This window comes from Pagrus pagrus (assembly GCF_965226575.1).
Source record: "Pagrus pagrus genome assembly, chromosome: 8".
Lineage (NCBI taxonomy): Eukaryota > Metazoa > Chordata > Actinopteri > Spariformes > Sparidae > Pagrus > Pagrus pagrus.
The window spans coordinates 10,364,696-10,391,834 of NC_140192.1; the positions used below are offsets into that span (position 1 = coordinate 10,364,696).

A 27,139-nucleotide genomic window follows, 5' to 3' on the forward strand; every position below is an offset into this window, starting at 1 on the left:
GTACGTTTGAGATTAAGGTGATGATGAATGACTTTGTTTTGTGAGATTAACAGCCTGTTAGTTCGGACACCGTGACTCCATGCTGAGACTTTGGCCTACACCAGTGGTCAAAGGCAATCCATTTATCTCCACTGTAGGAGAATGAGGACTTGTTGAGGCATTAAATCCATAATTTAACATTACATTAAATTACTTTGGCAGATGCCTTTGTTCAAAGCAGTACAGCAATCAGTTTTGAAGTGGTTTTATAATAAAAGTAATTCCTGAGGAAGATTTTTTTTGCAAACAGTTTTTTTATTTTAAAGGTGTAAGAATTTGATGGAAGCTCCAAAACTATAAGGGCAGCATATCACCACCGTAACCAACAGCTGCTGTTGTCTGCTAACTGTCCTTGGCTGTAACTAGCTAACACTAATTGTCTCAGTTAGCCATGGAGCCAGTAGCCCTAGAGTTTGCCTAGAGTGAGTCTTTGGGTCACCACTGACTTTTTGGGAAGTCACCACAAACAGCGGGGCTCAGCTGTGAACACGACGGGACACCGAGATGGATCACTGAACACGGCCCGCAAGACCAACAGGGGTCAGTTTAAACACAGGGGATATAGCGTGTGGGGTGAGTTCCAGCGGCTTTGACCAGGACTATGATGACCAGGACTATCTGACTTCCTTTTCTTGACATTTTATGAGTTTGTTTTGTTCATTTATTACACTAAAAGCTAAGAGAGCTTATGCGACGTAGCAAACTCGAAGCTGGCGTGTAACACTAAATTCCAGCTGAAACTACAGCGGGGACGATCATCATCGCCTATTCTATTCCTATTGAACAAAGGGGTGAACCACATTTTCACTTGGCAAGCTGACAGAGAGCCAAACCATCCCCAGGAGGAAGTGTTACAGTAGCTAATGTCATGATTCAGTGACTGAGCTCCACCGAGATGCTGTACCATGTCTGTGTTCTCAGATCACAGGCTGACAGACAGGAGGGTCTGTGTGTCGAGAAAACCTCCAGAGCTGACAGTGACTTACCCTGCCTGACAAAGGTCTGGCTGGTGTCCAGCAGGATGTCACAGCCCTCCACTATCATCCTCTCAATGGCCAGGTTCTTCCTGATGTTCTCAGTGTCACTCACCTCGTCATGCATTACTCTGAGCACACACAAACACACCGGTTAGTTCAGTATTCAACATCAACATGTATCAGGAACTCATTCTGACAAGCATACCTGGACAGTTCCTCTAATTTGGACTTGGCGAATTCGAGACTCTTGCGCTCCACATGCTCATGAGGTGTGTGCGCCAATAACTCATGCAAGGTGATGATGTAGCGAGGAATCTTGTAGGAGAGAAGAGCAATGCGGGAGAAAAAAAGGCTGGTAAAATATATGAACAATTCATAAAAGAGATATAAGTTTACCAGTGGCAATAAAAAAACGGAGACTGCTTGCTGTTGCAGTACATTTGTGAAAAGGAGTGTGTGCTGGTGATCTACCTGGAACATGGGGTATGTGAGGAAGGTCTCCAGCATCCTTCCCTCACAGGCGGCGTTGGACTCGTATTGTTTCAGCAGCTTGTCAAAGTCTCTGTTCTGCTTACAGTTGGCCAAAACCTGCAGGCTGTACTGATGGTTACGCACAAACTCCTGATAGATGTTCAGCATGGGCAGCAGGATGTCAAACAGGTCGGCTAGAAACAAAAACACACACATATATAGTATGTACAAATCCAGGAAGTGAATGATGTAGTGATGTGCACTCATTCTATAAGTCATAGATGGATTTATCTATTTATTTGAACATAGCCTGTGCGAGGTTAACGAGTTAACTTCAATGCTAAATATTCAATGACAATAAGAAAAGGGAAACATTATGAACTACAGAGACATACAACAGACATAATATGATGTAAGGCATGTTGTCGATCAACAATCTACGTTTAGCGTCAGCCTGAAGCAGAGGGTCAGAAAACAGTGACATCATGCCCTTTTCATTTTGAATTTGTCACAAGTCATTTCCTTTTGTGTCTTTCAGCTGTCTGTCTCCTTGGTGATGCTTATCTGTCGAGGGTGCTTCTGTTTTAGGAGGTGAATGCGTGGGATGCCTTCTGGTCCGGCTGGTCATTGTCTTGACAGACAATGAGTGTGCTGGTTGCGGACTGAGATAGGGAAATGAGTGTGTGCGTGTGTGTGTTTGTGTGTGTGTGTGAATGGGGCAGTAAGACGTCAAGTGTGACGTTTGAATTAGACAGAATGAAAACCTGACCTTGATGTAACTGAGAGGCTGCAGAGCGTACGCACACAGTGTGAATTAGTGTGTTCTGCGTGTTGTTAAGTCACAGCTTACCCAGCACCAGGGTTGGCCAGTTGGCTATCCTCGCCTTCAAGCCTTGATGGAAAATCTCGTGTAGAAACATGATGGTCTCACTGAAAACGCAGTGTGAAAACAGAACAAAAAAAAATTCTTTAAATCAGCCTCTGCTTATGCATAATTAACACGATCAGTGATTCAACTAAAAGCAACAACAACAAAAAAAACCATGTTGCTTAATCACACACAAACACATTCACACGAACACACACACCTGTTGAGGAAGATGCTGCTGACATCATCATGGCTGATGGGGGGTTTCTTGGAGCTGGCAGCCATCCTCAGAGGTCTGAGGAAACAGTTTACCAGGATGTAGAGCTGGTGGACGTACCTGTCGTCACACATGGACAAAAAGAAAAACACTTTATAAAGTCTGGGTTTACTCTATGGGCACAATTATCATGTGTGATTGTCCTTCTTGGTCATATTTGCATGTAGAAAAGAAAGAAAACTGGAGTGTACATAGTCTTTATTATGTTGCTATTAATCATCATTCAATCTCATATTGCTCATAACATTAATACCACCCTTTCTTAAGCCCTAGTCTACAGTAAGGGAGATGTATATCATGTGCTGCAAAGCTTGACAATAGTGAAACCTTTCCACCGTGTGTGCTGCAGCTCGAGGCATAAAGTATTTACATACTCTGTCTCTGCCTCCACCATGTTGAAGACGATCTGGTTCCTCTTCCTCATGCTCTCAGCGTGAGGAGAGCAGATGTAGTCCTGAACAATGATCTTCCACTTCCTCCGACAGAGCCAGCCCCGCATGAAACTTTGCACCTGAGGAGATACACACAAGGTTCGACCCGGTCATACATGCAAACTGTGCATGTAACATGCTCATAAAAAACACATGACGCTCTACCTGGAATGACCCTTTAGAAAAATATCCATTTACCTTTTTGATCTTTTTGATATCCGGGTCTTCATTTTCATGGTGGACATGGTAAGGCCGCATTCGCTCCTTAGTTTTGTTCAGAGCTACAATCTGTAAAGAAATTCAGTCACAGACAATATTAGCATAATGCGGATGACTAAATGTCTGCACAAAAGACACATTACATTGCATTAAAGTCATATTTAATGGAAACAATGGTCTTCTGGGGTGTAGCAGAACGAGATGAGATTTAATTAGTGAGGATGTTATATTCCTAAAGGCACTCGCAGTCATTTGGTTGAATATTGTATACGAGATAGTGATGCAGCGTGTGCTCAGTGAACTGTTGCTGTGTTTGCACCAGATAGACATCAGACTTCCTCATCTCTTTGACAATCTGGTGCTTTCATTCAGAAAGAGACAAAGAAGGGGGAGGGCTGCTATCAGCTGGTGACAGTAAGCAAATCAAGCCTTACATGTGCCCGCTCACCTGTAATAGATTGTAGGACACAGCAGGTACTGAAGAAAAGGTATAATCCTCTGTAGCTGATGTGTGCTATTTCTAGCAGAAACTATTCCATGGAAACCATAATATCAAGGCATATGAAAGGCTTAATTTATATAATTATGTCAGTTCTTGTACCATTTTGACAGCCACAAAGAAATGTCTCAGAGTCAGATCAGTACAGAAGGCTAGAAATCAGGCGATCCATTATCTAAGTCTGATCTAATTAGTTTTTTCTGAGATGAATGATTCTAATTTCGTTATTTTGGGAAAATTAAGTTTTGCCAGGATCATTTTCTAAATTTATAAATTGACGTCTAATGAGGGTACATGGTTGATATGGTGACTATTGTATATGAAAAGCTAGAATTACTAACTAGCAGTCATATTCCTCTGTGCACCAGTCAAGTTGCTATTCCTGAGCTACAGTATGGCGTTCAATGTTGGCAAGAACATTTTCTACTAGTATAATGTAATGTCACAGTGAAGTTGACCTTCGACCTTCGGATATCAAATGTCTTCACTCCATTTTATGCTATACGATATTTGTGTAAAACGTTGTCATAATTATCATATGAATTGTTAAATAATGGCCAAAATTGTGATCTGTGAGGCCACAGTGATAAAAGTAAAAGTGGACATTTGGGCCAAATTGAAAGAAATTCTGTCGAGGCCTTCTTGAGATATTGCATTCACAAGAAAGGGACAGATTAACATACTGAAAACAATGAAAACAAATGGAAAATTTAAGATTATTCTGGCAAAACCTTTAGTTTCGCCGTTCTTAAGTCATAAACACAGGAGAGAAAACAATTTAAGATCAGACCTAGAAGATGAATCAGCCGAATTTCTTTTCTTGCTTGCCTTTCAGGGCTTCTGTAGATTGGCCTTTAGACATGTGACATTTACTCACAGCAGGTAAGGAAAGCCAGCCATCAACCACAAAGTTAATGTCATCTTCCAGGGTTTGAAAACTGAGGCATACACAGGAAATCATAAAGGGAATAATCCAGACTCAAAATGTTATTGAGCTTGCTCTCGTAGCTTCCTTTTCTTACTCACTATCATCACGCAAATGGCAGCAGAGAGGAGCCAGTCTGCCAACTGTTGACAGTTACAGTGGCTAGTTGGTTTAATTATTCATAAACACAGAGCAACACACACACAGAAACAAACAAACAAGAGTATGTTTTAATGAGATGGATCACCAACTGCACACTGGCTCTCAAAGTCTAATCCTTTTTTCATGAGCAGCCCACTTACGCAGGCAGATGTTTCCTAATATAAAATGTCTTTCGTTGGCATTTTCATGATGAGCAGGGCTCAGTGTGTCCTGCCAGTGAGATATAATCATAATGTGTAGCAGAGAGAGGGGGTTATATACACCACACTTGTTGCTCTGAGGGAGAATAACAACTAAAAGCAGCATGACGGGCTAATCCAATAACATAGTGTTATTTCTTAGAGGTGGCGTATAGAAGCGCAATATTTATACGTTATTGACACAGAGGAGCAGAGAATTGGAAGTGACAGTGGAGCTGTGATTTATGGAGATGTTAGCAGCTGGTCTATCAAGCAAACAGCTTCCCCTGAGGCCAACCGCTGCAGAGAGCAGAATTTAATTTCAATCAAGCCCCTGTACGTTAAGAAAAACTCTGCAGTGCCTTCTGGTCATCCATGCTGCACAAAAGAGAACATGTACAAAGGAATCACTTCTCATCTGATACAACAGTGACACGAGCAGATCTGGAAAATTACAGCAAGTCTCAGGTCAGAGATTAAATTTAAAAAAAAGCAATGGTAAAGCTTTATTTTACAGATCTATAATTCCTGAATAATGTAGCTTTGCAATTTGGGTCAGTTGACACACTTTCCACAAATGAATTCCAATTATTTAGTAACCTGGGCAGTCTATTTACAGGTCAGCAAAATACTTAGTTCATTCTGGACAACGACGAGATATGAGATGAGGCGAGGCGATGCAATGCGATACGATACGATACGATACGATACGATACGATACGATACGATACGATACGTTACGATACAATACGATACGATACAATGCAATACGATGCAATACGATACAATACGATACGAAACGATACGATACGATATTTTAGATTTACATATTTTACACCGTTATATTGGTTTAAATTAATGTCATAATATCAATAAATACAAAAATAAATATTGATATATAATATAATATAATATAATATAATATAATATGCAAATTAATTGTATCATACATGCAATTTAGAATAACTGTTGTTCAGTGTAACAAACTGTGTTCCACTGTTGTGCAAAGCAAAAATATATTTTCTTTTTCAGGCTTTATCTGTAATGTATTGGGACTAGATTCCAGTCAAACACAATAAAATATAAAATCAGTTTAGTACGGAGCCCTAATCTTAGTGAACAACGTTTTTAACAGCAGTTTGACAGTGATGTTGAGATCCAAAGTCAGCTGACTTTTTTTTACGTAAGACAAGATTAGAGCTATTGATCTAATTACCATAAACCAATAATTACCCACTGTCATTTGTGTGTGAGAGAGAATTGTAATTAGTTCTGATTAACACCGTTGTAGAGGTTAGTTGTGTTTTGTGTCTGATTTATCGTGCAGTGACGGCACATCACAAACGTGTTGCATTCGATAAGCGTAATGGTTTGGCAGCTGTTTGTGAGGACATTGAGGGGCTGTCTTTATTGAGTGGTGGGCTTCTCCTCCTACGCTCAGAGGTAAATGAGGACAGTTCGCACCCACTCCTCCTCTGACATTAACACCGCTGTGAGAAGACACACACACAGAGACACTGCATACCCATACAAATATGGGTATATGTATCACACAATATAGAGATATGTACGTGTGAGTGAGTGCATGATGGCAACTTTATGTATGCATGCTGTATTGTAATGCCTCAACAGGCTTGTGTTGTGTTGTGTTTACAGCACACATTTTTATAACATTGGCCTGACTGTTCCATTCATAATTACATTTGTATCGACCTCTTGGGGAAGTAAACACGTTTTAAGGGGCTACAAATCCAGCAGAGGAACAACTCATTATCTAAAGCAGAAGTACATAATTATTTAAAAGAAGAATAGCTAAGGAAGCAAGTCATCAACAACTGCACTTCCTCTATGCTCTGCACTGGCTGTTCTCTATTACATGAAGTACACACATGCACTGGCTTCTGTCTTTGAATCGCGTATCGTATAAGCAGTGAATTGTTTCCTGTGGCTAGGCAATTTAAATAACACTTGATGGAGGCAATTACTGAATGCAAAAACATTAAATGGCTATTGCTGAAGAAGTGCTGGCCATTAACACACTGAAAGCGGGGTTTGATTTGATGGTTATCTACACATGCGTGCTGCTGTACCTCTGCTTTGAGCCTCTCGATCTCTGTGTCCTGATCTTCTAGCTGGGTGCGCAGCTGATTGGCAGCCACCTTCTCAGTCTCCACTATCTGTACAAGGTGGATGTATTTCTGCATCAGCACCTCTCGTTCGATGATGATGTCAGAGTAACTGAAAATCAAGAGAAGTCCACAATTATGTACAGAGGTATCATTTAAATGACATTACATCATAAATATGACTTATGTGTCTTATGGACAGAAAATGGGAGAATGACAAAAACTGAAGTGTATTGAATACTCAGTAAGGGGTGATTCAAATGATCTACCCTGTGTGAAGCTATGAAGACCTATTTTCTCAACCAGCTTCATTCTGTGTGCAATGATGTCCTTAATGAACACAACATCTTTTGGTTATTTCACAAGATTTTCTGTATTTTTGTCTTCACTTTTCTCACTGGCTTCAGGTTGGACGGAGTTACAGTGAGCTGGGAAATACGAAGTCATTAACCTACATGTAGCAATGAGAATAACAAGATCTGCAAGCAGGTATCAAAGGCGCCCGGGCCCCTTTGGGCAAGGACAACATGAGTCTGACCTGCAGAACTACAGGTTTGACGTAACTCGCAGGCCGAGAGCAGATTATCACAACCTCAATGCGAGCTGTGGAACCTCGAGCTGTTGCTGCACTGTTTGGGCAAGCTGGTGCACAATTTCAATAAAAAAACCTATAATTTCGAACCTTGGGGGGGAAGTACACTTAAAAAGAGAGGTTTAATGGCATGTTTTGGTTTAAAGTTTGCTCATTTAAGCAGTTAGGGAAGTTCATATAGGACAGTTTCTCTGTTGTCACTGTTAACAGAGCCTTCAGTCTGCAGTGTAGTTCATAGCCTTCACTCATTAACGAGAACTGCTGCTGTTCTGATACAAATTATTTGTATCTTCTCAAGACATTTTCTCTCATAGCTGTCAAGCGCAAAAGCAAGTTTATGGTTAAGTGTCGCATATCATTATCTTGTATAGATGTAGCCAGTTATGATAGCAAACAATAGCAATGGGATTAGTATGACCAGACAATCCGGGGGAGGGGGGTTTACGAGGTGTCAAGGTGAGGAGACTCAGTTGCAGGATGCACAGAGAGGGAAGTCAGAAATGTTTTTAAAATCTCCCTGATGAGACGCAAGGAAGAGATGCAAGTGAGGAGAAACATTAGCATAAAATAAAAGCACCCACAGTCTGTACATGCCCACACAGTCCAGAGATTAGGTGTAATCAGGCACAATAAGTCATAATAACACCTGTGTAGGTCTTCCACTGGCGTGCCAGGCCTTTAAATGTACAGGAAACTTTTTTACAGGAAGAGATTTAATGGCATACCCTATAAAATACAAGCATCAAATGAACGTCATCTTCGTCAGGTTATCTGTTTGAATTGCACACAAGGAATGCAGTTCTTTTCAGGCGACAGCTCAAACCTCAAACCTTAGACGTTTGAGCCTCTTTGTATATACCAATGAGCAACAGCTTTCAAAAGGTGCTGCAGTAACTTCGTGCCACAGTTACGTCAGTTTGACAAAAAAAAACTGTTGAATAACTGTGGCTTTAAATCAAATTTTCCAGTCTCTGCATGCTGCAAATAAACTGCTTTGACAGTTTACAGCTTTTGCAGTAAATTATACTAATTACAATAATAATAATACTGCTGGTCCGGTGTTATCTACATCTCAAATTGATTTGAAAAGACGTTATCTACACCTTTTTTTATGCAGAAAATCTTCACTGTAGCTGATAAGTTAAATGCATAAGCTCAACCCGTCTGAAGAGATTGCACAAACTTCACTGCGTCGAGGGTGTAAGTGACCTCTTTTCTATTTAATGCGGGATCTAGGGGCTTGGATTATGCTGAAAGAGCTGTGTGGAAGGTTTTTGTTTTTTTTTCCCATCACCAGTCCCCATCTACTTCAGTTGTTTTGGAGAATGCTGCGACGTTGTTTGACTGTAAAGCTCCAGAAATGTTTTGCGGACTACGAAATTTTACTCATCTTTCCATCGACATAGGGGTGAGAGGACAACGAGTGAGTTTCCAATTTTGGGTGAACTTATCCTTTAATGTTATGTCACATTACATCAAACTGTGGTCTCATGTCATATTTCCTGCTCCACTTTATACAGTGCTCTGCGTGTACCTTGCCTGCTGGATGGCCTCCACCCATTCGTCGCACTCACTCTCTTCCTCGGTCCGCAGCTCCAGAGGCTTCTGTCCATCGTGACCAAACACAATGAGGAAGTAGTGCTGAAAAATAAAGAGAGAAAAGCTGTTTATATCTGCGACCCTGAGCCCAAACGCACTTCCAACACCATGCCGACATTGTCGCTTTACAGCACGGGATGTTTTGGTTGCTCCTGTGAGATGCCGGCCACCGCTAATCAGACATATGGCACAGACATATGGAAACAATGCTTTCAACTGCATTTGCTTTTCACGCTCTTTTCTTGCCCAGACTCATCCTGTATAAAATTTAACAGACCTAACATGAAGCCGGCAGAGCACACACAGGCAGAGAGAGTGAGACAGGATGGGGGAGGATGGGTGGCCCGACACACATGACAGAGTTATTTGCTCGCTGAAATAAAAACATCGAGTCTTGTCTGTGCCTTCCTTCTCCACCAGCCTATTATCATCACCATCAATTAGCCCCCTCCCCGTCTCTCTCTCTCGTTTCCTGTCTGTCTCTCTTATTATTCTGATAAATTTCCCTGTGTATCTGCCTTTCAAAATGCTTCCCCGCTCTTATACACAGTCACATGCCAACACATGCAAGTCCAGAGACACACACCTACAGTAGAGCACACACACACACACACACACACACACACACACACCAGGCATTATGTGAAGTGATAGAGGCTTTTATTCAAATGGTCATGTCCTGGGGCACTGGGTTAGCAGAAGAGCTGCTATTCTTAGTCAGGGAAAACAGAGAAGACTGAGCACTTGCATGGACGTTCTCTCTTCTCTACTCTTCATGTCATCCATCCACCTCTTCCCTCCTCCTCCTCCTCCTCCTCTCTCTCTCTCTCTTTGCACTTCACCTATCATCCAACTCCGCCTCCTCTGCCCCACTCAACCAGCTTCCTCACTTCTCTTGTTCTCGAGACCCACTCCTCCTCGTCCTCCTCCTCCTCCTCCATCCCTTCATACTTTCATCTCTTTGTATCTCCCTCAGTAAGGATTCAGTGAACCAAACTGAGGCCAGAGGAGAGACGTTTACCCTGCAGGAGGATGGACGGGCTTCTTCATGGCCCCTGCAGTGGGGGTGGACTGTGGAAAGAGTCACCAAGGTTATTGGAACACACACACACACTTACACAGAGACAGACACACACTCAGAGACCCTCCTCCATCTCCATCTCCATCATCCTTTCCCGGCTTTTTATGTATCTGTCATTCCAATTCACTGGCTGGCTGGATTTTATTACATCAACAATAATCTGCGCTCTAACAGCCTTTGACAGGGAGAAAGAGAGACAGAGAGGTCTCCAGAGAGAGAGAGAGAGAGAGAGAGGGAGAGAGAGCGGTTACATAATATTTCTTAACCGAGTACATATCTCTAAATTGTGTCACCACCTAACAAGATAACATTTCCATGGTAACGCAATATCTGACGTGTTTTTCCACTCCCGTTTTCCGCTTTTCAGCGCTGCCTCTATTCATTTAATGCTTTTACTGATCCATCCTGCAATTTTAGACATGAGAGGGAAGGAGCGTCAAGTAGAAAATGAAAATTTTGTTGTCAGATTTTAGAGATCTAAAAGGATAATCTGATCCTGTGTTGTCTGCATATTAAAGATAACATATAGTGATGGGGTTAATAGTTATGGATTTTTTCAGCGCTTACATAAACTACAGTACATCTGCCTTTTATAGCCGCAATCAGGTGAATACACACAAACATTTTCACACCATGTTGCGGTGTGATTCACATGCTTTGATCACACAGATGTCCCTGTCATCATAATGATAGAGATCGGACTGGTTTCTCCTATTTTATGCTCAATGGTGAAATAAATTATGAGATTTTTTTACTTTAACCCACTCAACACCACTCTTTCACAATAAATGTCTTAAAAGAGTGAAATTGTTTAGACATGTTTCTCTATTAGAAAACAGGGCTCACCTGAAAATTTTAAAAAATCCAGCTACGAAATGAAGAAATACAGCGATTTTCAAAATAATTTTAGATTCGCAACTTAAATTTGATAAACACGTTTAGAAGATCTCAAAAAAAGTGAAGACAAACCTTAATTGTTTTAAATTAACCAGACACTACATACCTTCTCAGGCAGTCCTGTTATCTATGCACACTATAATTTTTTCTCATGACTTGCTCCGTCCACAATCAGAGTCATTACATCTCCATAAAATCAGGCCCTGAAAATAATGGATAAAACGCCTGTCCAGTGCCATCACTGTCAGATACTAAGAAGATACAGTCTACTTTAATATACAGTACAAATGTATCACTTGTCTCGCCCCAGAGCCTCTTTCCAGATATATCCAAAGACAAGACAGTGATAGAGTAACAAGGAGAATGATGAATGGCAACTGTAAAACATCGCACTGTAGATCTAAATTTGGACAATCAGCGTACTCCATAAAAGGCTGTCAACTCTGGAAGACTGTACCAGCTGAAATCAAACTAACTACAACAAAGGTTAAGTCATTTTATGATACTGACCATTGAGAGCTGTATGTGTTATGTATTACACGTAAAAAACCCAACTAGGGACAAGTGTTGAAAATAGCAATCTCATTGCAATAGCAATAGCAATACGCTCTACTGTGCAGCACATCAGTTATATTCTTTTTATTGGAACTATGTCAAACTGCATCGTCCCTATTAAATAAAATAAAGAAATAAAATAAAAAAATAAAGGTAGCTGGCTGTTTGGGGCAGATAAAAACTCCATGAGTGACACAATTAAACATGAATGTTCCTGCCGTCAAACTTGCTTCACTGTTGATGTATACACTGTTAAACAACTGCCACTGCTGATGAAAATCTATCAGATGAGACATACTGTTACTCTGTCCAACTTGGCACAAATGTTCACAAATGAGGTAACGTTTTAAAGTTTCATTCACCTTAAATTAGTCTCATTTGCTGACTTCACTAACCCTGAAGTAGCAACCTTGAGTGAACTGTTCTCCAATATCTCTGGGTTTGAAACATTGGAGTTGATGTAAGGACAAAACTCAACAAATTACATAACAAAGGTCTAGTCATTATAGAGACATTTTAAGGCAGAATTAATACACATCATACAGTAGAATCTATAATAACGCATCATATTTCGTCAGGTCTTAATCTGTAAAAGAAATGTATGTCAAATTAAGAAAAAAAAGCATAATGTAGTAGAAATATTCAAGTAAAGCACCTCAAAATGGGACTTAAAGGTACCCTGTGAAGGTAATGTGCAAAGGAGCATTGCAGCGTGCCCACAAAGGCAGTGAAGAAGAAGGGCAAGCCAGCAAACATGGATTTAAACAATGCACAATTTAAAATATTCAAAGGAATCACGTTTGAACGCATTTCCTTCTTCATAAAACATCACAGATACACACTGTGTTTTGGTGAGAAACACTGAACATACATTAACATAAACTCTACAAGCCATCTATAAGTAGTTCCCATTAATACCTTCCACTTATTCAAAGTTGTCAGTTTAAATACCTCATATATTCTGATATTACTTTTATGTTTATATTACATTTGACCCCCACTGCGTACTCCCACTATGTGATGCAACAATGACCCAATTGCACCCAGGCAATCATTAAAGTTTAATGGCACCGCATCCTTTACAGAAGATTTTGCATCACGCTGGACCACGCTGCGTTGAAAACGTTCACAATGCTTTACAATGAATAACACTTTGTCATTGTACTGTGTCCTCATTAGTTGAAAATGAAGCTTCCCAACTCTAAAGCACCATTCAGGACTACCGGCTCGCTCTCCCTTCAAATCGGCTCAAATGTGCCCCTGCATCCCTCAGGGCCTTCACTGTACTGTAAGAAATTTCATTTAAACAAATAAGGACAGAGAGGAACAGCAAAAGAAACTAAAAAGGCCACGAGTCTTTTCTACTCGCTCACTCTTTGTGTCACAAACGACCATTTCACCGCTCAACTGAAACTTTTTTTTCTTTTTGCCTGACATGAGGAACAGCTATTACAGAAAATGAGACTGTGAAACTGACAGCATGACACAAGAGTGTGTTTTACCACCACTGAGCAAGACACAGGGACAATGAAGGGCAGCAAATTGTATTATTCAGAAGCAATTTCAGGTCAGTCATTTAAAACCACCTGCTGTGGGAGCAGAGGTGAAGTGTGAGAAGCTGTCTGAACAAAAAGAGACAATCTTTTGCTGTTCAACAAAGACTGAAAATCAGAAAAGGAAAACCAACCACACACAAGCATGTGCGTCACCGGGTTCACTGTGGCACTGTGATGGAATACACTTTTCATTATTACAGATTAAAGAGTCAAAGATGAAACTGGACTTGGTGCTAATAGATTCATTAGGCAAACGATGGCTCAGGGATCCAGAAATACTCATGTGTTATAAATATTTAAAAGCAGAGATGACTGAATCACTGTTGGGATCCACTGATGAGTAGGGCCTGGAATAGCCACTAATGATGCAACACTGCTGTCTGCTTTGGCATCTGCACTGATGAGAGGCCAAGTTGTGTTGTACCCTACTACAGATGGACCCGTTTTTTTTTTTTTTCCTCGACTCTCACTCGCAGCTTTTTCAAAGCAACTGGCATTTAACTGCTTTGATGTTGTTTGCGTCAGCGGGCGGAAAGACACATGGAGGCTGAAAGAGTTAAAGGTTTGATCCCCACTGCAGAGCTGGTGGAATATAAAGGAACTGCACAGTCACATAGAGCACATATAGTGTATGTACTGTAGGCTACAACAGAACAAATTGGAAGTAGGCTACTGCTTTTCTGACATTTACGTTCCTCTGCAACATGTACATAAGTTTTCCTCACCGACTTGTGAGCTTAAAATTCTTGCAGACCTTTTTCAAATGCATGCTATACAGTTATGGATCTTTTGCATGTTTCTCTCTGCTCTGGGTAGTCATTTATCTCCATTTATTTCCACACGGCATGAAAACCAGTGGGAAATCTCCTAAAGACCCTGTAGCCTACACCTGCAGAGGTATTTTCAGTTACTCTGGCTAATTAGCCCTTAAATCAAATGGTATCTCGGAGCCCATCGATTTAGCCTCTGGGGGCAACAGAAAATGCTTGGAGGGCTTCGGTTGCGTTCAGCGGATATCCAAATAACAGATATTTGGGCCAAGACTTCCTTTCTGTGCGTCCGTCACTGTTCACATGTAATTGGAGTGGAAGACATCTACGACCAGATTGTTTCGCCAAGCTTAAATGTCGTCAGATGATAGCCGACGCATTTTGTGCATCCCATATTCATAAGCTATGCCCGATGAGGAATACGTCAATCAAGCACAGTTTGAACACGGCAACACAGCTCTGAGAAAAGATCTTATCAGGCAACGTACAGGACATGAAAACACCAGCGTGTGTGTGTTTTTCACAAGAATATCAGGCGATAGCATAAAGGTTGGCCTCACTTTGTGTATATTTGATTTGCATAACAAATCAACTGGATGATGATTTGATCTTTTTCAGAACAGAAACAGTTTTGTCTCATCTTTTTTTCTGAGGTCCATATGTGCTGATTACAGGGTAGAAAACAAAAATCACTAACAAGCGCTTTTTAACACAGTGGGCTCCACTGGAAGCTGGTGTATAATGTGGCTCCACCTCTGTGCTGCTGTGTTGAGCCAGGGACTGCTCAGTGATCATGAGTCCCCGAGGGTGATGATTACCATCACAGAGAAACACAACAGAGAGCAGACCATGTGTATGTGTGCGTATGTGTGTGTGTGTGTGTGTGTGTGTGTGTGATAGAGACTACAGAGGGAACATATATAATTTATAAATTTCCCGTAGGTGTATGTGGGAGTATATTCGCCAAATGTGTTTCCTTTAGAAGAACAGAAGAAAACAAAAGAAAGGACACTACTAAAGAACCACATGTAGTAATCGTGAGCTAATCTCAAACCACCTGTTGTTGGCAGTTCTCAGGTGGGAACACAATGTCTCAAACATATCAGCTGGAGATTATTGCTGTGGTAGCAAACAGAACCCTTTTGGCTTTCATGGCAGACTGAAACTTCATTGATCATATCTGTACAGCTTAAACATCATTTCCATGTAGAGCTGTAACGCATATTATGGCCCATTTTAAGGATGAAACCAGTTACTAAAACAATAAAAGTCATTTGTGAGAAGACGCTTTAGAGGGATAACTAACACAGAGGGGTACGGGTTCACTTTCTCCACCCACCAGTCTTCTGGATCAGACTCACAATCTGCTCCCATCCTCTTTATATTCCACTCATTTCTCAGCTCCTGTCATGCTCCCACAGGGGCAATAATGTCTTTTTTCTGCCGAATGTAGCTTCATAAAATTCTCCAAGGACAAGAATAAAGAAACGAGCGTCTATTGTCATGAAAGGCCTGCGCAATCAATATTTAACCCTTTACCTAATTTACTGCACAGTAGACTCTTACCTGCACACCCGTGCATCCAAACATTGTATGACAACACCAGCAATTATTAATACATTTTTAATGACTGGCCAGGTGTCTCATGTACTGGACTGAATAAAAGCATCACCTGCCTTAAAGCAATTGTTTGACATTTTGTAAAATATTTTTCCTTGCTTTTTTATATGGGATCAATACACGTTTGTTTTATGAGGCTTTCCTGGAAGCAACTTTTATCCCCAGGGTGGTGGGAGGGGGCGGATGCTTAACTTCTGTTTATCAACCAGACTATGCAGTGATCCGTGGAGGTGCCTTCCATTGTCGGGTGTTTATGTGCTGTAATGTTGACTGCCATCTGGACCTGGGGAGGAAATGTACTTACAGAGAGGAGAGGGGGAAAAAGAAAGAGAGAACCGAAGTCTCTGGTGAGTGCTGAGTTAAGTGAGAGGTTGACCTGCATTTAAACACACACACACAAACACACACACACACACCCTTGGTGTGTGCTGTAGCCTGCTAGATTACTACTACTGCACAGTAATCAGGCTGTTATGGGCGAATTAACACTTGCACAAGTACCGCACATAAACCTCAATGATCATGTGGTCAAACTTGTGTGAGTATAACAGGGGGAAAATTTGTTTCACTGGTGGTGAATGCCATTAAACAACCACCATTGCTGATAGTGACTCAGGCACCAACATTCACAGACGAGGTAATGTTTTAATGTTTTATTACTGTTACGTTTAGTAAACCTGTGGATTTATCTGGGTTTGAACATGGTTGGAAAAACTAGCTATAATGTTAGTACACAGCTCAACAAAATGCATAATATCTACATATCATATCTTTAAAGGAATAGTTCAACATTTAGGTAACTAAGCTTTTTGCTTTCTCGTGGAGTGTCATGTCTTTTATGGTAAATATGAATTTTCCTGTACTTGTTGCATCTTGAGCTGTTGTATCAAGTGAATTTCCCCATTGTGGGATAAATAAAGTCTATCTAATGAAGCTGGGGCCAGCTGCCAGTTAGCTCATCTTAGCATAAAAACTGGTTGCCTGCCAACTTCACAGCGACAACAACTCCAGGAAGTCACTGCGACAAGCCAGGAAATACATACTTTTCTTTTCCTTTGTTTTATTACGTTGGTTTGGACAAATCAGCGTCCTATGAGGAACTACTGGCAGGTACAGGCGTGGTTTAAGTGTGACGACTGCAAGGGGAGGTTTGTTTGAAAAATAACAATAGCGACTACCAAAGAGGTAAGAGCATAGATGCACAAGTAGTAGATATATTAGAGTACATGACAAAAAGAAAGTACATGACATGTGAAAGTAAACGAGGCCGTTTTGACATGGTTCATCCTCTCACTTCAGTTGAAATTGCCCTCTTTGTATAAAAGAAAACCCAAAAAAGCTTTTCCTCACTTTCGAACACAAAACAGATTTTTAATTTCCTGGAGACTTGTCATTGTGAAGAGACACAAAACATTAATCCGACTGCAGCAGCGGCAGCATTTTATGTAACCACTGAATTCAACTAATGATGTACCAGCTAATGTGACAATCACTGAATCAACATCCCACATCCTGCTGTTTCTTCATTGCCCTCCATGCTGTTCACTTCCTCCAATAAAGTTCTTATAACAAAGTATTTCTCTCTCACACACACACACACACACACACACACACACACACACATAAAACATTCACACATCTTACAGGCGTACACACTGTATTAAAGTATACTAATAACTTGTAGCTCCCTCAGAACACTCTGATCTGGGATTACCTGTCGGTTTATCTGGAGATTAAACAGATTGTTCCCCTCCTCCACTTTCACTGCTGTCCTCCTACTCAAAATAAATTAAAAAACAAACAAAAAAACAAAAAACATATACACACATATCTGGCAATCGTTAAGCTTTTTCTCCCATCTTACACATTTGTTGCTCCGTCGCTGCATCGCCAGAAGGAATTTTTTGGGAAACATCCTGCCGCCTTAATGCAATAGATGCTGGATTGGAGAGTTTGTTCTACGACTCCCACAGTGCGACGGCAGAGGAGTCTAAACACAACGTAAATCTGTTTTATTATGTGCTTGAGAATTGCCAGTGTGCCAACAGCAACAAAGACACATGAAACTACTTGACAATCCTATTACCTGACGCCACAGGTTATTGTATACACTCCTCATGGGACGTGTGTGTTCGCCTCACCGTACCACCAGTCATCATCAGCCCCTGTAGCCCCTCGCCTTGGGGGCAACACCACAAGATGTCAGCACCACTGACATATCACTTCATAAAGTTGTTGATGTGGTTAGCAAGTTAGCCAACAGTACTGTTGCCCCATCAAGCAGACATTAAAATGCTTAACGTTCATTTGGTGTGGTTTCAACCTGACAAATTGAGTCAAATATTCAGTTGATGTGATAAATGCACCACTAGTATGTTCACCAGATAGTCTCTTACTTTGTCTGTCTGATGTTTGGTGCTGAGCATGTAGTTCACAGTGGATTTTCACAGCTTTTTTTTTTTTTTGCTACACTAAAGAGAGCACAAACCAAAAAAAATTGCTGAAAGACACAACCAAAGCTCAGAAGAGCTTAGCAGAATTTTACAGGGCCGGTAATGATTCTCTTTGGGTCAATCACCACAAGCAAGCCCTTTCATCATTTGTTCTATTCTAATATTAAATAATTCATTAGTACAGCAATAAAGCAAATATAAGGGGACTACACTTATTCACTTTCTTGAGAGTTCATTTTGAAGATTGATATCATGCCAGTGCATTAGGTATGGAGCTACCACCTGGAGGTAAGTAGCCTAGCATAAAGACTGGAAGCAGGGGGAAACATAGTCAGACTTACTGGATGTAGACTGTAGGTATATGCCTCATTGGCAGCATGGCAGGCTGCTTGTCACCATTTTTAAAATCCTCACCTCTACAGGAAGCAACAACCTCAGAGTGAGCAAATTACATGCTGACAAATGGCAAGTTACCTTCAGCCTAAACTGGTCGCTAACACGTTATTATGGATTGCATTGCCTTACATGCAAGACTCGCCTTACTCTGCCTCTGATTGGTTGCCTTCGTTAGCTGTGGTTGCTATGCTTGACCTCCTAGTGTGTCCCGGACACCTGGCCTGTCCGCTCTGCCTAACTAACCCAGAGACACTGCAGCTGCTACTGCCAAATAGGACGGTGTGTTTACTGGGGAAACTACAGATCACAACTCACTGTATCAGCTCCACCGCCGGCTGTTTTACAAACCAAGTGCAAAGACTCACAGATAAGATAGGAAATAGCACTCTCGCTAGCTAATTCTTATCTCATTTGTGGTCTGATGCAGCATGGAGTACCAGGACCACGGTATGTGAATGACATAATATTGCAATTGCTCATTGGCCCTTTTTTTTCTTTTCATTTGCTGGATTCAGCCATTTGATGCCACACTTCACCTCCCCATGTGCAAGTGTTTCACCAAAACAAGTTCCCCCACGGTGACATGACTGATCCAGATCAGATACTGAGAGGGGTATTGATCCTCTCTAACTCTCTAAAGTGAAGCAAGAAACATATTTCCCACAATGTTGTACTTCCTCTTTTGAAGAAGCTGTTTTTCTTTACTCACGAACAGGTTTTACAGAGAGGAATAGGCATGAACACGGACGTTGTACTAGGAGTACAAGTAAAAAAGTAAAATCACCCTTGTTTGCCATCCATTCTTTGATTAGTGCAGTATTTCAAACACGACAAGCGACAGATTTAAAGACAGATGCCAGTTTTAAATTCTTATCTGACACTAATGAGGTCCATAATGGCTCTAACACTTGGCAAAAAGCTTAGAGGAAAACGAAAAGCAGCCTGCAAAAAAAAGCAGATCAGACTCTGGGAATATGAGAAGACTTGGTTCCTTGATGAAGATAATTAGGAACAAGGAACAGAAAAACGTCTCTGAGAGGGGCATTTAGAGCTAGAGGAGCTTTCTAATGAGAAATACTAATAATGAGAAATACATACACACAAACAAACACACACACACAACCATAACAGGAAGTCTGCACTGACACTTCAACTCTGAAGTGTCACCCCACCTTTTTTATGCATTAACTTTAATGAGGAAGGACACTGATGAAAAGAACTCCCATGTGCCTTTAGCTCAAGTAAAAACTTTATTAAAACCAACGCTGCCTGATCAGACAGTATTGAATTATTCTCTCCCATGCTGAAGCTTCTAATGAAAGCTCCTGTTTCACTGTACTACAGCCTTGTGCATTAGACATGGATGGAGGGAAGGTCACAGGTATTATCCCCAGAGAAGCCAATTTGTCCAATCCTTTGCGAAGCATCTTTGATGATGATACTTAGTATTAAATTCTACACAGAAGAAGTAACATATATGCATCCATGTCTTAGAGTTACTTTTTAATTTACTTTTATGCTGACACCGGATCATCGATTAATTTATGTATGGTGGTCCCGAGGTGCAAATATGACATTTCAAAAATAACTCAGCAAACATAAAAATATTTCAGGAAACAATGACATTCAAAACACAAGGCCAGAACGAAACATGTTATACGTTTCCTCCTCATTAAATAAGTAAGGCTGGTTTTAGTGAAATGCCATCATACAGAAATCAAACGTTTTTGCTGAAGTATACAAAACAATCTGGTTGCATTTAGTTTTGGACAAAAACACTAAAACTATCAAAATGACATGCTGTTTTTATTAAATTATTATTATTATTATTATTATTTTTTGAACAAGGCTTCTAGAGACACTGTCACAAAAAACAAACAAGTGCATGTTTCAATTTGCTTGCGCAAGGTAAACAGAAAATATAATGTCACTATTTCCCCGACTTGTGCATAAGTGTCATTATTGGCATCCAATGAGAATCAAAAATGAGAAAAATAGAAAAATCCGCAATTTTCAGAAATATAGTGTTTTGCACCCAAAGGCCACTAAACTGAGCCTGTTACTCAGACTGAACTTTTGTTTCAGTACCAGTAGATCCTCTAGTCTCATATATTATCACTATTTTCACACTTACATGGATGTGTTGGCAGCAGGAGCAGCTCGCTTTGCATTTATGTTGATCCAAGTAAGATATGGTTTTACAATTTGCTTATTCACCCTTTCTCGGCAACAAACACACACACACACACATACACACTTACAAATAGTGGTGAGCTACCGTGACGTGGGGAGGTTTAGTCAGAACAACATAACCATGTGGGCAGGAGGAGCCGAGTCATTCCATAAAAACTGTTCAGTTTCGGTCCCCAAGACCAACAATATTGTTGTTATTTGCTGAAGACACTTAATATTCAAGTGTAATTATTAGCACGAAAAGGGAAAAACGTCATAAATGTAATATTTTCAGCTGTTTTCTGTTCAACTTTTGCCATCTTCTCATGTCTGTTCTCACCATTTCTGGCATTCGTGTGAGGTAACACTTAATAAATATTGCATAAATCAACAAACACCTGCAGATGAATGGAAAGCTGTCATTTAATCATTATTTGCATCTGAATGTATTATTATTCTGATTGTGAAATCGACATTTAACAACCCAAAATATGATTATGGTCTCCTTTGAAAACTGGAAAATTGAAATTTTGGACTGGACCATGAAATCTGAAACAAACAAAATGTGAAACTTGGAAGTGGTAGGGTACACTTCAGTTTAATCTGTTTTCTGTCTTCACGGTATGAAACTCCAAACAAATCTTGTGATGTATCAGTCCAATCAGCTGCAGCGTCCAATCAATAACTGATATTCAATAATGGGGCCAGTTAAAATACTTCCATGTGGCCTCCTCAGGGCAGAAATAGGAGTTGTGGGACGGCCTGCAAGGGTGCGGACTTCTGTTTAAAGCAAGGACTGGGGAGCGAGGAAATATAAAAAAAGAGAAAGGAAATGTACCCAAATCCAGTAGCTGTTGGGTTTTGATCTTCTTTGAGAACATGTTTTGGTTAATTTTTTTCTCTGTCAAGCAAAACATATCTTATCCATCATGCAAAAACAAGGGAAAAAACAATTTTCAGTTAAATTTTCCAAATGAAATCCTACATTCTTGTAGAAAAAAACATATATAGTCTGATTTTTCGAATCTGCTGCATGCAACGTATGGTGTTAGAACCCGTTTTGGAGGGAAAACAACGATGAGGCCCCTTTCCTTACCAGAGGGTCCACAAAAGTGTTTCCTAGGGTGCCTTTAAAGATGCCCCTTCTGATTTGAGCAGCAATTTTTGTTGGTCAATTTAAACCAGCCTCCTTCGCTGCATTGATTTGTGGATGCGGGCTCTGGCACAATTAGATAATGTGCCCAACCTCTAGACCTACAAAGTCCTACAGAGGCGGTAATTGGCTCGTTTATTTCTGCAACAGCCGTTCAAGAAAGCAACACCGGGCCCCTGAACCGCTCAGCAGAATTGGACATATGCGTAGTGATCTGGAAACAATATGCACTGTATGTTATAGTCATCTCCCCTGGTTCATGGCCTCTCATGAACTGTGCCTCTCTCTGGGATCAATAACCAACCAGACGCCTGACGATGGGGGGAGGGATGGTTTGGCAATTATATGCAGCTAAATCTACGGGCCTTTCACACACACCTTCACATCAGCAGTACAGGCCCACAGTCGCTGTGGAAACCATTCAGACCTGTGTGAATGCTCTCCAAATTATTTGAAGGGTTTGTGTCTATCTGAGAGTACAACAGGGAAAGAGAGGAACAGTAGCTGTGTGTTATTCGTGTAGCTGCATTGTGGCACACTGTGGGGGTGTGATACTGCAGGTTGCTGGCAGATTCACTCTACTGCACAGAAAAGCAGTGAAGAGCAAGATGGAAAGATGGAAGGCCTTCTCGCACTTCATCCTACCAAACCCTCGCTTAAGGTATAAAACCCATCAGACCGAGCACAGACAATTTCGATCATTCAAAATGTCATCATTATTTGGTTTATTCCTCCTGTGTGCATGGCTATGCGGCTAAACAGTTTCATGGCAGCGCACAAGGTTTCAGCTGAGGGCAGATTGCAAATAACCCTAATTAAACATCACAGCTGTAGAGTGAGAGTGAGACAGATGGGGAGAGAGAGCGAGACAGTCAGTGTGAGTGTGTTATAAAAAAGAGGAGAGAATAAAACATAATTGCCAAGCTCAGGAGCAGCCGAACAGACAGGTTTTACACTTACATCAGCTTCAACATGACATGTTATTTTGCCCTGAAAAAGAGAGCTCTGCCCTCCTTTCATCACCATTAAAACGACTCCATTACAGAAATAAAGACATGTACTTCTTGCTTTATGTAAGACTTGATTAAAGCCACACTCTCCATCTGGAATGAATTGCCTTTACACATACTGTACAGTTAAAGAGACTGTGGAGAAGAATATTTCTGAGTGATGACGATTGGAGGCTATTTTTGATATTTCCATATTCTCATATGATAAATTGTGCAACCGTCTCCTTAATACTTGCTCAAACTGTAAAAAGTCAATGCTCTCCAGTGTACCCCACCCCCCTACATTTAATGGGCATGATGCCTGTGCACACACATGCACACAGTCCCTGAAGCCAGCAGAAAACTGGGATCAGACACAGAAATCGTTCTGTTTTCTCTCTGATTACTTTCCTGAAGAGAAGTTTATTTCTAATATCACAAAGATTTGATTTTCTTTTCTTGATATAACGCTCGGATTGATGACATACTTGTGACCAATGCGTGAGCAGTTTCGTCTTTTCTCAATGAAATGCATGTGCGGATGGTAATTCAAATGTTTCCTAGCAACAAGATCGACCTAACTGTTGGAGCAACAGTGCCGAGGCAACTTCAAGGATCTCAGTCACCAACATATTCAACCACCATGTTTCCCTGCATGTCACTGCTTCCAACTCATGAAGCCCTCCCCTTTCTCAGCCCCGCAGGATTCAGCAGTGGGTCGATTTTTACTAATAAAAGTTGAACAAACACGCATTGCTTAAACTCACAGAGCTTTTAGTTCAAATGTCAAGGATCATAGACACGCTGCACTGTCTGTGTGAGCCATAACAACATAGCCTCATTTAGATGTAAAGATAATAGCTTTATTGACACGATGGATCCAGAAAATTCAACAACAACCTGTTGCTGCATTGCTGTAGTTGTTTCCCACGTCAATCAAAACGAGTTTGACTTTTATAAGGGAAAATACAACCTCCTTTTATTAATCCACTAGAGGTGATGTGCAGAATAATTTATATTATGATGAAAATGTGACACACACTCAACAGGTTGAAAATCAAGTGCACTTCGTGGCTCGAGCAGCAAATTTCATGACCTCAGAGAGAAAAAAAGCTGTTCCAAAGCAAAGTAAGAGAGGAATAAATTGAACTGCCGAACCCTGGTTTTTATTTTACTTTAATTGGAGAAGGGACATGCTGTGGGGAAGCTCTCTCTCTCTCCGACCAGCCTGCTCTCATTTGCACATCTGAACCCTTTGGGGGATTGTCACCCGCTCAGGGGGAAGATGCTCTTGGAGCTCTGTGCTGTGCAGGGCTTGGTGAAGCTGTAGCGAGCAGAGAGGCTGAGCTGCTGCAGACACTTCAGTGTGATGCTGCATGAGCCACTTGCTCTTTTTACATGGGCGTCTGTTTGAGCGTGATGAAGCCATTTGATCTCGCACCTTTCATTATTATGTGTAGTAAAGAAAGTTATCTAAAAGGGTAATGAACAACATACATCTTTGTTGAAACCAGAGCTTCTTAAAGGATAAGTACCGTTTTTTACAACCTGGACCTTATTTCTGGCAAAAGATATGGTCATTTACTCACCCAGATAACTTTGGTGTCATTCGGCGTCGTTCGGACGAAATTAGATCCAGTGTAGCGGCGATATATCCATATAATGGGAGAGACGGGGCAGCGACACACAGCCTCTATATAACGCATTATCTGCCACGAAACTAGTTAATTTCATCAATATTTTGTTACGATATGCTAGCGCTATTAGCCTCTGAGTCCGGGCTCGTCCGTTATCAACATCCGGGGTCAAACTAGCAGCAGCAGCTACAGGTAAACAAGGCGCGCTGTCGCGGGTGCGCGCGCAGCTCAGAGACGACATCTTCCAGGTCAGAGGTAGTAGATCAGCCTACAGACCCCGGATGTTGACAATAGACGAGCCCGGACTCAGAGGCTAATAGCGCTAGCATTTCATAACAAAATATTGATGAAATGAACTAGTTTCGTGGCAGATAATGCGTTATATAGAGGCTGTGTGTCGATGCCCCGTTACTCCCATTATATGGATATATCGCCGCTACACTGGATCTAATTTCGTCCGAACGACGCCGAATGACACCAAAGTTATCTGGGTGAGTAAATGACCATATCTTTTGCCAGAAATAAGGTCCAGGTTGTAAAAAACGGTACTTATCCTTTAAAGAGGCAACATATTAGCTCACAGAAATGTATCTGTGGTGTCTTTTAATTATGTCATAACAGTGAGTGGCTGCACCAGAATGATGTCATTTGGGGAAGTTGTATCATCAGATAAGAAACAATGTGGGAACTTTGGCTCACGGCGGGCTTCAGCTCAGCTCGTTTCAAACCTCTCACCTGTTTCTCCAGCGCTTCCTTCCCAGTGGTGGACATCTTTGGCGCCGGCGCGCGCTCGCAGGTGCATCCCTCCAACAGGTAAATCCCGGCCGGCCGCGCGCTCTGCTCGTTCTCGAAGTAGAACAGTACATTCTGGTACAGGGCGAAGAACTTCTCGTGCCACCGGCTGTTCTCCGCCGTCTTCTTGCTCAGGTAACCGCGCTTAGTCCCCTCTTTACGCGCGACCACCGACAGAAACAGCGCGTGCCCTTCGTTGTAGCGGACGCTCTTCTGCATTTTTTTTTTTTCTCGTACGGTTTTGGAAGAGAGAAGAAGAGAATGGGACGGCCGGAGTTTTCACCGCGAGCCCATGGTCTTCGGGGGAAGCGTGTAAACTTTCCCAGCGGGAGACGCGCGGCTCAGCGGCGCCGTGGCGCACGGAAAAGTTGCCCCACTGACGGGAGCGCTTCTGCAGAGGAACTCATAGTGAAGATGCCCGAGTCCCACAAGCACTAGAATAAATCCATGCTGCTCGCCAAAGAAGCGCGCTTCTATAAATAAACAACAACTAACAAGCAGGAGAAAGCGAGAGGCGTGTCGCGCGCAAAGGGGTGAACCCTCAAGTGGACAGACAGTGACAGCATCACACACCCGATAAACTGTAATCGGCTTTGGCAGTGGTTAACTCTCTCTCTCTCGCACAAAAACACTCACGCCCACTAGGTCTCTCTATCTTTCTCCCTCTCCTGGTGGTGCGCGCTGATCTTGGAGTTGGCGGAATTAAAGGCGGAGCGTGAGTTGGTTGTGTGTGTGTGTGTGTGTGTGTGTGTGTGTGTGTGTGTGTGTGTGTGTAAGAGAGGGAGAGTGAGAGAGACAGAAATGTAATGCAGATTTTTCTCAGTGGAAAATGTGATTTGTTTCCATTTTGTTAATGTATGAATGGACGAGAAAGAAGATTAAACTAAACAATATTCAACCTTTGAAACTGAAACAAGTCCAGCTGCCTATGATGTAGCACTATGACCTGGATGACTGAGAACATTCATCAATATTCAACCTTGACAACACCTGGTATAAGTCAACAATGTATTACCCCTTCGTGTCAAAGTCAGTTCCTCTCATGGTTTCTGCACCACAAGAAGAAATGATGTAGCTCTAATTTAAAGGCGCTACTTGGAGCTTTCATTTCCTGTTGATTCTGGTGATCCCTGTGGACAAAACTGGAATGAGCACTTTTGCCGCATGTCCAAAATCGGAATGATTTGGTTTTGAAAGTTCCTACATTAATACAGCTGGTTGTTTAATCACCAGATATTTGTCATATGTGCTTTTAATCTTTGTTCTCAAAACAGCAATGAAATGTTAATCATAAAAAAAGACAATGATAAGTAATGGAGGAAGGATGTTGTTGAATTTAGCAACACACTTGTCTTGACTAAAGTGACATCAGTGCACTGAAACAATAAACTTCATAGAGAATTTAATAGTTTCAAAATACCCCGACCATCTTTTTCTGCATTACAATTTTCAACAATGACTTTACATATCAGCGTGTATCAGAGAACAAACTGTTAGAGCAATATCTGCCAATAATATCGGCCAACCAATATATCCGTTGGACTCCAGTATAAAGTTTCCAGAGGGAGTTGAGTGAAGTGTGATGAAATGCCTCAAGCTTTGTCACTTACGTTAAAGTCTATTGGGGCTGAAAACTACAACTTTGAAAATGAAAAACATCTGGTGGTGTGGAGTTAGAGAGAAGTGAGCTTACCAGACCTCTGT

At 41.4% G+C, this 27,139-nt stretch overlaps 1 protein-coding gene across 2 annotated transcripts in view; it reads right to left on the reverse strand.

Annotated features, from left to right (window-relative positions):
* LOC311261178 (ras-specific guanine nucleotide-releasing factor 2) overlaps positions 1-26,088 on the reverse strand; it is a 43,873-nt gene extending 17,785 nt beyond the window's left edge. For both annotated transcript variants that reach the window (XM_084359642.1, XM_084359641.1), the window contains exons 1-10: positions 25,379-26,088; positions 9,300-9,406; positions 7,138-7,285; positions 3,262-3,351; positions 3,007-3,143; positions 2,576-2,692; positions 2,338-2,417; positions 1,488-1,681; positions 1,222-1,331; positions 1,026-1,144 (exon numbers count right to left, since the gene is read on the reverse strand). In XM_084359642.1, the coding sequence (XP_084215768.1) occupies positions 1,026-1,144; positions 1,222-1,331; positions 1,488-1,681; positions 2,338-2,417; positions 2,576-2,692; positions 3,007-3,143; positions 3,262-3,351; positions 7,138-7,285; positions 9,300-9,406; positions 25,379-25,654 (1,378 nt within the window). In that variant the 5' untranslated portion in view covers positions 25,655-26,088. The remainder of the gene's footprint in view (positions 1-1,025; positions 1,145-1,221; positions 1,332-1,487; positions 1,682-2,337; positions 2,418-2,575; positions 2,693-3,006; positions 3,144-3,261; positions 3,352-7,137; positions 7,286-9,299; positions 9,407-25,378) is intronic.
* Between the last annotated feature and the right edge of the window lie 1,051 nt (positions 26,089-27,139).